The sequence below is a fragment of the Chanodichthys erythropterus genome, chromosome 8 (assembly GCF_024489055.1).
Source record: "Chanodichthys erythropterus isolate Z2021 chromosome 8, ASM2448905v1, whole genome shotgun sequence".
Taxonomy (NCBI): Eukaryota; Metazoa; Chordata; class Actinopteri; order Cypriniformes; family Xenocyprididae; genus Chanodichthys; species Chanodichthys erythropterus.
In genome coordinates this window covers 28,696,870-28,708,983 of record NC_090228.1, presented here as the reverse complement: position 1 = coordinate 28,708,983, position 12,114 = coordinate 28,696,870, and the positions used below count along the sequence as shown (strand labels likewise).

Here is a 12,114-nt window from a genome sequence, read left to right as displayed (position 1 = left end):
GAGGTGGACATAGAGCTTGCAGTACCATAGGTCTCACAGGATTAGTGACGACCTTAGGGATATACCCTATCCTGGGATGTAAAAATGCTTTTACATTTCCAGGTGCAAATTCCAGACATCAAGGAGAGACCGATAAGGCTTGAATGTCTCCAATTCTCTTGAGAGATGAAATAGTTTTGTCTTTAGTATTAAAAACTTCTCAGAAACTTTTTTCGATGCGCTCGGAGGGTGCCATAGACAGGCCCTGTAACACAGCGGCCAAATTCCAAGCCGGTACTCTTGTACGTACTGCAGGTCTGAGCCTCAGAGTGCCACGAAGGAAACAAGTTATATGCGGGTGTCTCCCCAGAGATACTCCACTAAAAGGAGAGTGGTAAGCAGCTAAGGCCGCCACGTACACCTTTAGTGTGGAGGGGGACAGCTCTGAAGAAAACCTTTCTTGCAGGAAATCCAGAACTGCCCTAACTGGGCAGTTAACAGGATCCCACTGGTGATCTTTGCACCAAGAAGTGAATAATCTCCACTTTAGTGCATAAAGTTTCTTCGTGGAGGGAGCTCTGGACTGGAGTATGGTCTCAACATCCTCAGTTGAGAGACCTGAATCTATGAGCTGTGCCCCCTCAGAGGCCACACCTACAGCATCCATGACTCCGGGCGGGGCTGCAGTATCAGTCCGCCCGCTTGAGAGAGAAGGTCCCTCCTGATTGGAATCTCCATTGGAGACCCGTCAAGAAGGGACATCAGGTCCGAATACCACACTTGGGCCGGCCAGAATGGGGCTATCAACAATAGACGGGCCCCTTCTCTGCGCACTCTCTCCAGAACTCCCAGGAGCAAAACGATCGGGGGAAACGCATACAGCGGTAGCCTCGGCCATGGCTGTACCATAGCGTCCAGCCCAAGAGGTGCTTGGTTTGACATCGAGAACCACAGTGGACAGTGAGTCATCTCTCGAGACGCAAACAGATCCACTTGGGCTTCGGCCCCTGCCTTCGGCCCCTGCTCCCACATTCAGGTACCCTGGGATGTAAACCGCTCTGAGGGAGAGCAGTTTCCCTTGGGACCACAAGAGGACCTGATTCGCCAACCTGTAAAGTGGGCGTGATCTCAGACCCCCTTGATGATTTAGATACGAAATCACTCCTGTGTTGTCTGATCTGACCAACACATGTTAATTTCTGAGGTCTGGGAGGAAGTATTTCAATGCTAGAAATACCGCCATTTCCAGACAATTTATGTGCCACGAGAGATTATGGTCCTGCCACAGCCCCTGAGCCGAGCGACCACTCATGATCGCCCCCCAGCCTGTGAGGGATGCATCTGTCATCAGGGTGACCCGACGAATGATAGCTCCCAGCACAGGTCCCTGGGACAGAAACCAAGGTTTCTTCCATATGTCTAGAGCACGTAGGCATCGCTGCATGACTCTGATCATACGAAATGAGTTCCCCCTCGGTGAGAACCCCTTGATTTTGAGCCACCACTGTAACGGTCTCATGTTCAGCAGGCCGAAGGTGACGCTGCTGCCATAAGACCCAGCACTTTCTGAAACTGTTTTACAGTGAGTGACTGAGACAGTCGATAGAATTGATGTTATGCGCACCGGAGATAAACGGGCCCGCATAATCACAGAATCCCATACCACGCCTAGATAAGTGGTTCTCTGAGCTGGAGAAAGCACACTTTTCTTCGCGTTTAGTCTCAACCCCAACCTTCTCGTGTGCGAGAACAATATCTCGATGTTGAACCGCCATCTGCTCTGATTGAGCCAGAATCAACCAATCGTCGATATAGTTGAGTGTGCGGATGCCCTGCATATGCAAGGGTGCCAGAGCCACATCTACACACTTCGTGAAGGTTCGAGGCGACAACGCTAGGCCGAAGGGAAGAACCCTGTATTGGTAAGCTTCGCCCCCGAAAGCAAACCTTAGGAACTTCCTTTTTTGCGGAAGAATTGATACATGAAAGTATGCGTCCTTTAGATCTATCGTGACAAACCAGTCCTCGGACCTGATTTGTGACACGATGTGATTCACTGTCAGCATTTTGAACTTAAGCTTTGCAACTGCTAAAATCTAAAATTGGTCGCAATCCCCCATCTTTCTTTGGCACAATGAAATAGCAGCTGTAAAACCCTGACTCCCTGCTGGGAGGAGGAACCCTTTCTATAGCCTCCTTTCGCAGGAGAGTCTCTACTTCTTGTGCCAATACCAGAGCCTGCTCTGAATCCACCATTGTGGGTAGAACCCCATTGAACTGAGGCGGGCGTGTGCGAAATTGAATCGTATTTCTATCATGTGCAGGACCCACCGAGATACTTTTGACAGATTTTTCCACTCTGACAAAAAATCTACTAAGGGTACCAGTGTCTCGAGGCCTCTGGTAAAATATGAGCAGCCAATGCAGTGCCCTGAAACCGCAGGGAACAACTGGACTGACTGCAGAGGAAGCGCGCCACCCACGGGTGACACACGAGGAACCCCGGTGTGATAGCGGGGTTAGCATAGCGCCTCCCTGAGGGCACTGAAGACTCACGGGCACCGATGGAAGAGGTGAACGCTGTTTGTCTCCAGAGGGGACCACCCTCAGGACCCTGACTCTCCTGGTGTCAGGGCTTCCTTACCGAAGCCCTCTTGGCAGCAATGACAGCGTCGCTCCGCCTCCCAACTCCTCACAGGGGTAGCACGGGTAGCAACGCTCTGCTTCTGGTGTTGCCTGTGTTGTTTTTGCGAGGAGCTCATACTCGGCTTTGGCCGCCCCCGCTCGGCAGCCGAAGGGACTTGAGAAGGATTCAGTGGGGCATCCAAAAGGAAGGACTTGTCCTTGATGTCAGACAGATTAAGCCAAAGATGGCACTTTGTGGCCACTAGGGCTGCCATAGACCGGCCGACGAATTTGGCCGTCTCCTTAGTGGCACGGAGAGCTAAATTTGCTGACTGCCGGAGCTCATGGATGAACTCCGCCCCCACTTCATCACTGTTCCCTAAGTCTCTCAGCAGGTCTGCTTGATATGCCTGGAGGATAGCCATCATATGTAAGCATGCCGCAGCCTGACCTGCTGCCGAGTACGCTTTGCCCACTAACACTGAGGTAGTCTTCAGCAGCTTAGTGGGCAACGTCGGGGCTTTCAGGGACAATGCCGCTTGAGGAGAGAGATGGCTCGCAAGCGTCTCTTCAACTCTTGGCATCGCCCCGTACCCGTGCTTCCTCATCCCCACAACATTACTATAAGTGGATGTTTGGGGTGTGAAGATGAAACTGGTCTTTTCCATGATCTTGACACCTCAGTGTGGAGATCATGAAAGAATGGTAGTGCCCGACGTGGAGGCTGAGCAGATCTTGATGGTAGAAAACGCTCATCAAGCTTACTGTGCCTCTGCTGCTCTTGCTTCTCTGCTGGCCACTCGTTATTCAACTTGGCGACAGCACGAGTAAGCACCTCCATAAGCTCCTCGCTAGCGGGAGAGGGAAAAGGCGAATCTTCAGTCTCTCCCGTTGCTACACTAACAACATCTAATTGCTCAAAACTAGACGCCATTAGTTTAACAGTGTCAGCCGGAGCGGAAGATACCGCAACGCCTGCTTAATGCCTCCGAATTGACACACCGGATGCAGCAGGTGAAGGCAGAGATAAGGCTGGGCCCGTCTCTAACCCCGCTGCTACATCCATCTGCGAGCCCCAGGACATGAGACGCCACCCTGCCTCGGCAGAAGCGGGGCCCGAGCCCTGAGGCGTGCGAACCGAGCCAATCTCCTCGAAGAGGGCTGGGCGGGAGTGCAGTGCCCACATAGGAAACTGATCGCAATGCTCACAAGCAACTCCCTCGAGAGCTGCCGGAGTATGCTGCACTCCCAAACAAACAACACAAAGGTTGTGTGAGTCCCCGGCCGGGATAAAACGCGGGCAGGGATTGAACACACTTCCTAAACTGCTGTCCACTCGCCATTATATTCGCAATGAATATAGACAGACAACAATAAATAAGACAGACAAGATCACACGTAGCACTTGCTGAAGACACAGAAGCTGAATATGAGTGTGTTTGGGGCGGCTTTATGGTTCCTGGTCAGTGACGTCACCCACCTATGACGTACCGTCTCCTGATTGGACAGATTGCATATGTGCTTCACGACGACATCACGCAGAGGCGTTCTCAAAGCGGCAACGCAGCGCGAGTTCCCTTGAAAGGGAACTTGCAGGATTCAATTTTAAACAGTCTTTTTGAGGTTTATATTTTACTAGATATTTTACTAGAAACTGATAAAGGCAATGCCGTTGCTCTGGTGCTACTAGACCTAAGCTCTGCATTTGATATGGTTGACCACAACATCTTTATTGCCAGGTTGGAGAGCTGTGTTGGTCTACAGGGGAAGGTATTGAATTGGTTTCAATCTTTTTTAACTAACAGAAGCTTTAGTGTTTCTATTGGCCAGCATAGTTCATCATCACACCCACTCGCTTGTGGGGTGCCACAGGGCTCAATTCTTGCTCCTATTTTATTTTCTATATTCATGTTGCCAGTGGGTGCTATCTTTGAGAAATATGGAGTGTCATTCCACCTTTATGCGGACAATACTCAGCTGTATTTTCCCTTGCAGCATAAAAGTAAAGATTTTTTAGGTCCTCTGTTGAATTGTATAAACAAATTACAAATATGGTTAAAGCAGAATCTCTTAGTGTTAAACGAGAACAAAACCGAAATCATTCTGTTTGGCTCAAAGTCATATGAAGACTGTGTCCCTCATTTTGGTCATCTCTCTTCCTACTTTACACCTTGTGCCAAAAAACTTGGTATCCTTTTTGATTGCAACCTGGGTTTTGAGAAACAAATTAGTGTAGTGGTCAAATCATGTTTCTTATACTTACGGGGTTTATCAAAAATCAAATCTGTACTCTCTGTTAAACAGTTTATTTAGATTATTTATAACAGATTATTCACTTTTTTGTTCTATCTCGTCTAGATTACTGTAACTCACTTTACTATGGTATAAGTCAGTCTTCTATAGTGCGTTTACAGATGGTCCAAAATGCTGCTGCGAGCACGTTGGGTGTGCAAAACTATGTCCTTCCTCCAGCTTGAAAAGTTAAGAACTACAGTCCAAAACTCAGCAGAAAGGTTTCAGAATGTATGGCAACCTTTCTTGGATTATTATGAAAATGCATTTGATGCTAATTCTTTAGATTAAAAAATTTAGGTTCTCATCTCCTCTTCTCCTTCTCTTTTGTTGTTGTGTTCTGTGTGCATTCTCAGTACTTGTACAAACCTTGGATGCAAAAGAGATATGTGAGATAATGTATACAAAGTATGAGGTTAGTGGATGGGGATGCCTTGTATGACATAAGAGAATGTATGTTGGTTTGTTTGTGTTATGTACATTTAAAACAATAAAAACACTTTGAAATAAATAAATAAAACAAAATGCTGCTGCGAGATTGATTTCAGGCAGACGGAGGTTCGACCACATCTCACCCATTCTTATTTCACTAAATTGGTTACCAGTAAAATTTAGAAGTAGTTTTAAAATTTTAACGTCTGTTTACAAATCCTTGCATAATCAAGCCCCACCTTATCTCTCCGAGGCAATCTCTATTTATAAACCATATAGGTCTCTAAGATCCAGTCATCTTGGTCTCCTCACTGTTCCTAGATCTAGGCTCCATTGCAGAGGTGATCGAGCCTTCGCTGTTGCTGGTCCTAATCTATGGAACAACTTACCAGCTTCTATTAGAGTTGCACCATCTCTGTCTGTATTTAAATTCCGGCTTAAAAATCATTTTATGTCAATAGCTTTTATCTAGCCATGTTTAATTGTATTATGTTGTATTGTTATGTGATGTTTCAATGTTTTGTTGTTTCTTATTCATTTTATTCTACCTCTATTGTACAGCACTTTGGATCAACTAGTAGTTGTGTGAAAGTGCTAAAGAAATAAAGAAAGAAAGAAAGAAAGAAAGAAAGAAAGAAAGTTTAATATTCACAGACACTATATCACGATTAGAATAAAGAACTTGATCAAGTTGATCCTCAAAATTGAATTGAAACTAGTTGTGCTCTTCCTCTGAGGCAAATCCTTTTAGAATTAGATGAAACGCACATGAAACTAAGCTTGATGCGTTTTTCCGAGCTGATGGGCGTTCACTCTCTGTTGCATGTATCGCCTCAGAATTTGCCTCTGAATAGAGCACGTACTCCGTGGGCATGGCCAAATTAGTGGATAATGAGCTGACTAGCAAACGATATACAGTACTGTATTGCACTAATGTAGATTGCCTGAGCCTCAACTTAAGCATTTCAATGTGCAAAATGTCACTGACATTGTACATATGATAAATAAACTTGAAACTGAACGACATCTCTCTCTTTTCACACAGATTACATAAACAGAGAATATTTGTATTTTACTTACATGATTTAAAACCTGACATTTCAACGTTTCTTTAAACATATGTCTCATTTTTGTGTGATTAGTATTCACTAAATTAGTTTATTTTCTGAGAAATATCAGATTGGACTTTGTTCAGAGAGAGACGACAGATCACACATCATGTTAGTTTTCTTTATTTTGCAAAAAGCACAACATTTTGTTTTTACTCTGTGAAATGTCTTTTATTTGTGTACACTCAGAGTAGAATGGTGCAAAACTTTGTCCAAAATTGACTGAGTATTTTGAGTGTCTTAAACACTGATAAGAAAAAAAGCAAGGTAGTACTGCCGGCACCACCGCCGACTCAAAGGTGTTAAATTATTAGTCTTATAGATAGAACATCAGCATGTTTACTTCAACAGTACATTGTGTCCTCATGTGTAACTGTTAAAGCCGTTTCTCATTTCTCCCAGGTGTTACTCTGTGGGATAAGAAGTCACTGAGGGAAAATTTGGACAGTCGTCCAAAGACCACAACAAATGTGAAGGTCATTAGCTCTGACTCTCTCTCTGATAAGTCCAGTCTCCTGGATGTAAGTGCTTCCCTGAAGGGAAGCATCATGGGAGGGATGGTGGAGGTGGAAGGATCTGCCAAGTTTCTCCGTGACACCAAATCCTCAAACCAACAGTCCAGAGTTACACTGTATTACATAGAAACCACCAGATTCGAACAACTCACCATGTCCCATCTGGGCTCAGCTCAGATCACCTACCCTGAGGTGTTTGACCAGAAAACTGCGACTCATGTGGTCACGGCTGTACTGTACGGAGCTCAGGCTGTCATGGTGTTTGATCGGAAATTTTCAGAAGAGGAAAACAAGCAGGAGATTGAAGGAGAACTGAATGTCATGGTCAATGCCATTCCTGGAATTTTCATTGAGGGAGAAGGAGCTGTAAAAATGGCAGATGGTAATAAGAAAATGAATGAGAGCATCTCCTGCACATTTTATGGTGACGTCCGCCTTGATCAGAACCCCACCACTTACAAAGAGGCCCTAGAGGTGTACAAGAAGCTCCCCGCTATCCTGAAGGAGAATCCAGATAGTGCAGTTCCAATAAAAGTCTGTCTCTATCCTCTTTCTCTTCTGAATACAAAAGCAGCTAAGTTGGTGAGAGAAATCACCACATATCTGGTTTCCTACGCTGAAGATATAATAGAGGGGCTGTTAGAGGCCGAGAGGACATGCAACGACCTCTTCAATAATACAGTGGTAAATGTTTTCAGAGATGTCAAAGAGAGGCTCAGTTCATTTCAGGGCTCTCTTAACATTTACAAAACAGTGATCATGAAAGCAGTGGCCAAGGTCTTGCCTGCTATACGAGGAGGAGAGATGGAGGAGAAGTCACTGGAAGACATCCTGAAGATCCACCACAACTCCCATTTTAAAGCTGACATGCTTAACCAGTGGTTAGATGAGGCAAAGTTTGAACTTAACCTCTTGAGTTCTCAAACCAAGATGCTGGAGGGAATCAAAACTGAAGACTCAAACCATCTCAACATCCTACTCCTTAATCCTGATATTGATGTTGTTGTGTGCTTGACCTTCACATCTCTGAAGTATGAGGACCAGGATCTTTCAAACCTGAAGGAGTTTGTGGATTCTGAAGAGTTCAAGAAGCTAGAAGTGGTAGTGAAAAAGAGCTCTAGCATGTTCATAACAGAAGAGTGGTTCAACGATCCTGGTGTTGTCTCAAAGATGAGAGAGAACTTATCTCTTTTCAAAAGTTATTCAGAGGCTAACAAAGATGAAAAGAAATACCGTTTCATTATTTCTGCCATCTCCGATCCATCCAGTCCAGGCTCCTCCATCTATCTGTATGAAAAAGGGAAGCTGACAAACACACAGTTCCAGCCCGTGTCGAAGCCTCCACCCCCAGAAGTGAAGGAGGTGAAGGAGCGCAGTGTGTCCCTGAAACTGCAGAAGTCCCCGACTGGAGAAACTGTGCAGTACAGAGTGGAGTACAAGCAGGTGAAAGAGGAAGAGTGGCTTGTCAAAAACACACCTGATGAAGACTTTACTCTGACTGGATTGGAGTTTGGACAGCAGTACCTGATCCGCTACAGGATTGTGGGTAAAGTGGGAGTGAGTGAAGCCAGTGACACTATCGGCCCCATACCACCTTCAGGTAAGTGTCATATGCAATTTTTTGCATTAATATTTATCTTAAAAAAAAAATATATATATATATATATATAATTTGTTTCATTGACACAGTCAATGTTTGTTTTGACAACCATATTTCCTAACAGGTGTGGCTATATATGTGTTTCCCATTTGACTGTATATATGAAGCTATTATTTCCTTCGTTTATGTTGTTAAAAATAGTCCTTAAAGATGCAGAGTATATTATGTATTTAACGTTAAATGTAGGCAACTGTATTTCAATTCAATTCAATTCAATTCAAAACTTTATTTCAGACTCATAAAAGGTCCATAAAAGAAAACATTTAAACAATACAAACAGACAATAACAATACAACAACACAATACAATAACAAATCAGGAAACATATAAGCACTTTCTCCAGTGTCTCCAGAGCTCAGAGCAAAATCTGACAGTGCTCTGCTCAGGCATTGTTAAAACATTTATAATATCATTTTGTGAGTCCTCAAGGCGCTTCATAAATGTATACACAAAATTCAGAATCACCGCACTTAGTGTGGGAACATTATTTTGAACAAATAACAGACTGCCACTTGTCCATCGAGGGACCTTTAATAACATGCGAAGTGCATCATTATATGCAACCTGCAACTTCCTATATTTACTTTTACTAAAACTGAACCATAAATGGGCAGTGTAGAGCGGTGTGCAGTAAGCTTTAAACAGACACATTTTACCTTATTTGAGCACATGTGAAATTTGCGTGCCAGCATATTTGCTTGTGCATACAATTTACAATACTGTCTCTGAATGTCGTCATCGTCACAGAGGTCACTCCTGATAATGTGACCAAGATATTTGACCTTTTCCACAACAGCAAGCTCCTCTCCAGAGAGGTAAAACGTAGGATACACAGACTTAAGGTTCTCTTTTGTTCTCACAACCATTACTACACTCTTCTTAGAGTTAAACTTTGTGATATTGTTATACAAACTATGTTATATTGTTCTCCATAATCTGAACAGACTCTCAGCATCTGCTGCAGTCCTGCAGAGTAAGGAGACATGATGACCAAGTCATCAGCATAGAGTAGATGATTTAGGAGTCTCTCACCCAGCATACATCCTGTCTTACATTGAGAAAGATCGTCCACATACAAATTGAACAGCAAAGGTGACAAGATCCCACCTTGTCTCACTCCATTTGACACTAAAAATGGTTTGGATGTTACAGCTCCCCATCTTACTTTCATTGTTTGCTGTGTGTACCAAAAATGTATAATTCAAATTAAATAGGGGGAACCCCTCTTTGTTTCAACTTCTCAAACAGTTTGCCATGGTTAATGCGGTCAAGGGCTTTTGAGGCATCCAAGAAGCACAGAAACATAGTGGAACTCTGTCTTCTGTACTTACTTACTGCCTCTTTTAAAGAGTAAATGCACATATCAGTTCCGTGTTTACTTTTAAAACCAAACTGCTCATCAGTGACACAAATATAAAGCTGAAACTGCTCTAAAAGTATTAATTCCAATACCTTAGATAGTACACTGGCTAATGCAATAGGCCTATAGTTTTCAATACTGGAGATTTTTCCTGTTTTATCCTTTATTACGGGTAGTAACAGAACAGATAGCATAGAACTGGGCAATGTACCGTGCATTAATAATCCAGTAAAACATAATGAAAGCATTACCCCCAGTCTATGACTGGCAAACTTCAAATGTTCTGCTGAAATCTGATCCTGGCCACTGGTTTTACCCAAAGCTAATTTCTTAATTGCAGCATTAATTTGTTTAACTGTGACTACCACATTTTCATGACTGACATCACCAATATTAAAGTACTCACTTTTAACACAATTGAATAAATCATTATAATGTTTTCTCCAGAGTTCAGCAATATTTTCAGGCCCAGTAACTCCCTCAATAGTAGAAGGTTGGAGGACCTTAGTAACATTCATTACTTTCACTTCTTTCCAAAAATTCTGCACTTCATTTTGTAACAGTTTTTGGGCTAAACAGTAAGCACAGAATGTTTTCTCATTATTTTTTATGAATCGAACAGCATATTTAAACTGTTTAACTGTTTGTCTCTTTGCTTCACATACAGGGCCACTTCTTGGTTTACCAGCAGTAACCCAGTTGTTGAAGGCCTCTCTGGCATACTTATGAAGTTCCCTCACATGCGCATTCCATCCCGGTCTAACATTATGTTGCTTATACCTTCTGTTACAGAATGATTTACTAGCATAAGTTAGTCCTGTCACTATTTCATCATACATATGACAGAGAATATCTTTATGATTCTGATTAACACAATTGATATCACAGCAGATTAACACTTCATGAGGAATTTACACATTTCCTAGGTAATTTTCAGTCAACTTATAATAATACTGTAAATCATTCTCAGTGAGTTTAGTCCACTCAACCTTCATATATTGTGCATGGTTATCCTTATCAATGAGCTCAGGCAGGCTCTCCAAATTCAACATAAAAGATACAGGTATATGGTCAGTTGTAGCCATCTCATACAAGATTTCAGCCTTCACAATACTTCCATGGGCACTATACAGTGGTCAAGCCATGAGGTAGTGTTCCAAGCCTCACTCACATATGTGTAGCTGTCATGGGGCAAGAGGGCCTTACTTGACAAGCATAGCTTGTAACTCTGACAGAATTGGATTAAATGCTGACCAAATGAGGACTTCACATCAGATATATCTGCATTAAAATCACCAAACACATAAATACAAGTACATTTACTCTCTTCAATAAAGGAATTAATAAAAACCAATCTTTGAAAATACTCTACTTCATTGTCAGGACTTTCATATGGTGTATAAACATTTAAAACTATAAACACATTATTATTAATGGTAACTTCGATTCCAATACACCAAGGTATTCTGCCATGCACAATTCCCAAACTCAAATCTGTTGTGGACTCTCCTGCACCGTGAAAGTCATTATTAACAGAATTAAGTTTGTCCAGCTCTTGTTTGGGCAAAAATGTTTCCTGTATACACATAATGTCATTGTTCTCAAATAAACAATCAACAACAAGACGTGGAGGTTTATCCGCTGCAGTTTGACCCAGATGCAGTCCACGAGTGTTATACGACACAATCCTCATTTTAAAAAGAAAATTATCTATTGCACATTGTCCACATTTGGCTTGCCGACTCCAGGAAGCATCCCAGCATTACTTTTACGTACTTCAAAAAAGCATCGTACAAATGCCCCTTCTGGCCACAGAGCTGGATCATACATTTCTTTAACATCATCACACTCCGCAGTAACCTTAAATGAACTATATCGGTTCTGCACGGAGGCTATCTTTGCACACGTAACTTTGTGACCAAGTTTTTCTTGCAAATAAAGTGACAGTGTATCCGCTTCTAGGTCCGGTGAGAACTTTGTGGCAAAAACACTCCTCACAGTCCGAATACCATTCCCAGAGCCGGTTCCAACGACACCACTTCTCTTATCCTGCTGGGCTTGCTTATTTATCCGAGGCTTGGGTCTCTCAGCCGCGGCAGCGGCCCGCAACCGGGATTCTCCGCGTTTAGCAACGGTGCTCCA

The 12,114-nt window shown here is 43.1% G+C and overlaps 1 protein-coding gene across 1 annotated transcript in view; it reads left to right on the top strand.

Annotated features, from left to right (window-relative positions):
* Positions 1 to 9,624, top strand: part of LOC137025116 (neoverrucotoxin subunit beta-like) — a 30,657-nt gene extending 21,033 nt beyond the window's left edge. Inside the window, exons 2-3 of the mRNA XM_067393148.1 lie at positions 6,840 to 8,552; positions 9,557 to 9,624. Of these exons, the coding sequence (XP_067249249.1) occupies positions 6,840 to 8,552; positions 9,557 to 9,624 (1,781 nt within the window). The remainder of the gene's footprint in view (positions 1 to 6,839; positions 8,553 to 9,556) is intronic.
* The last annotated feature ends 2,490 nt before the right edge of the window (positions 9,625 to 12,114 follow it).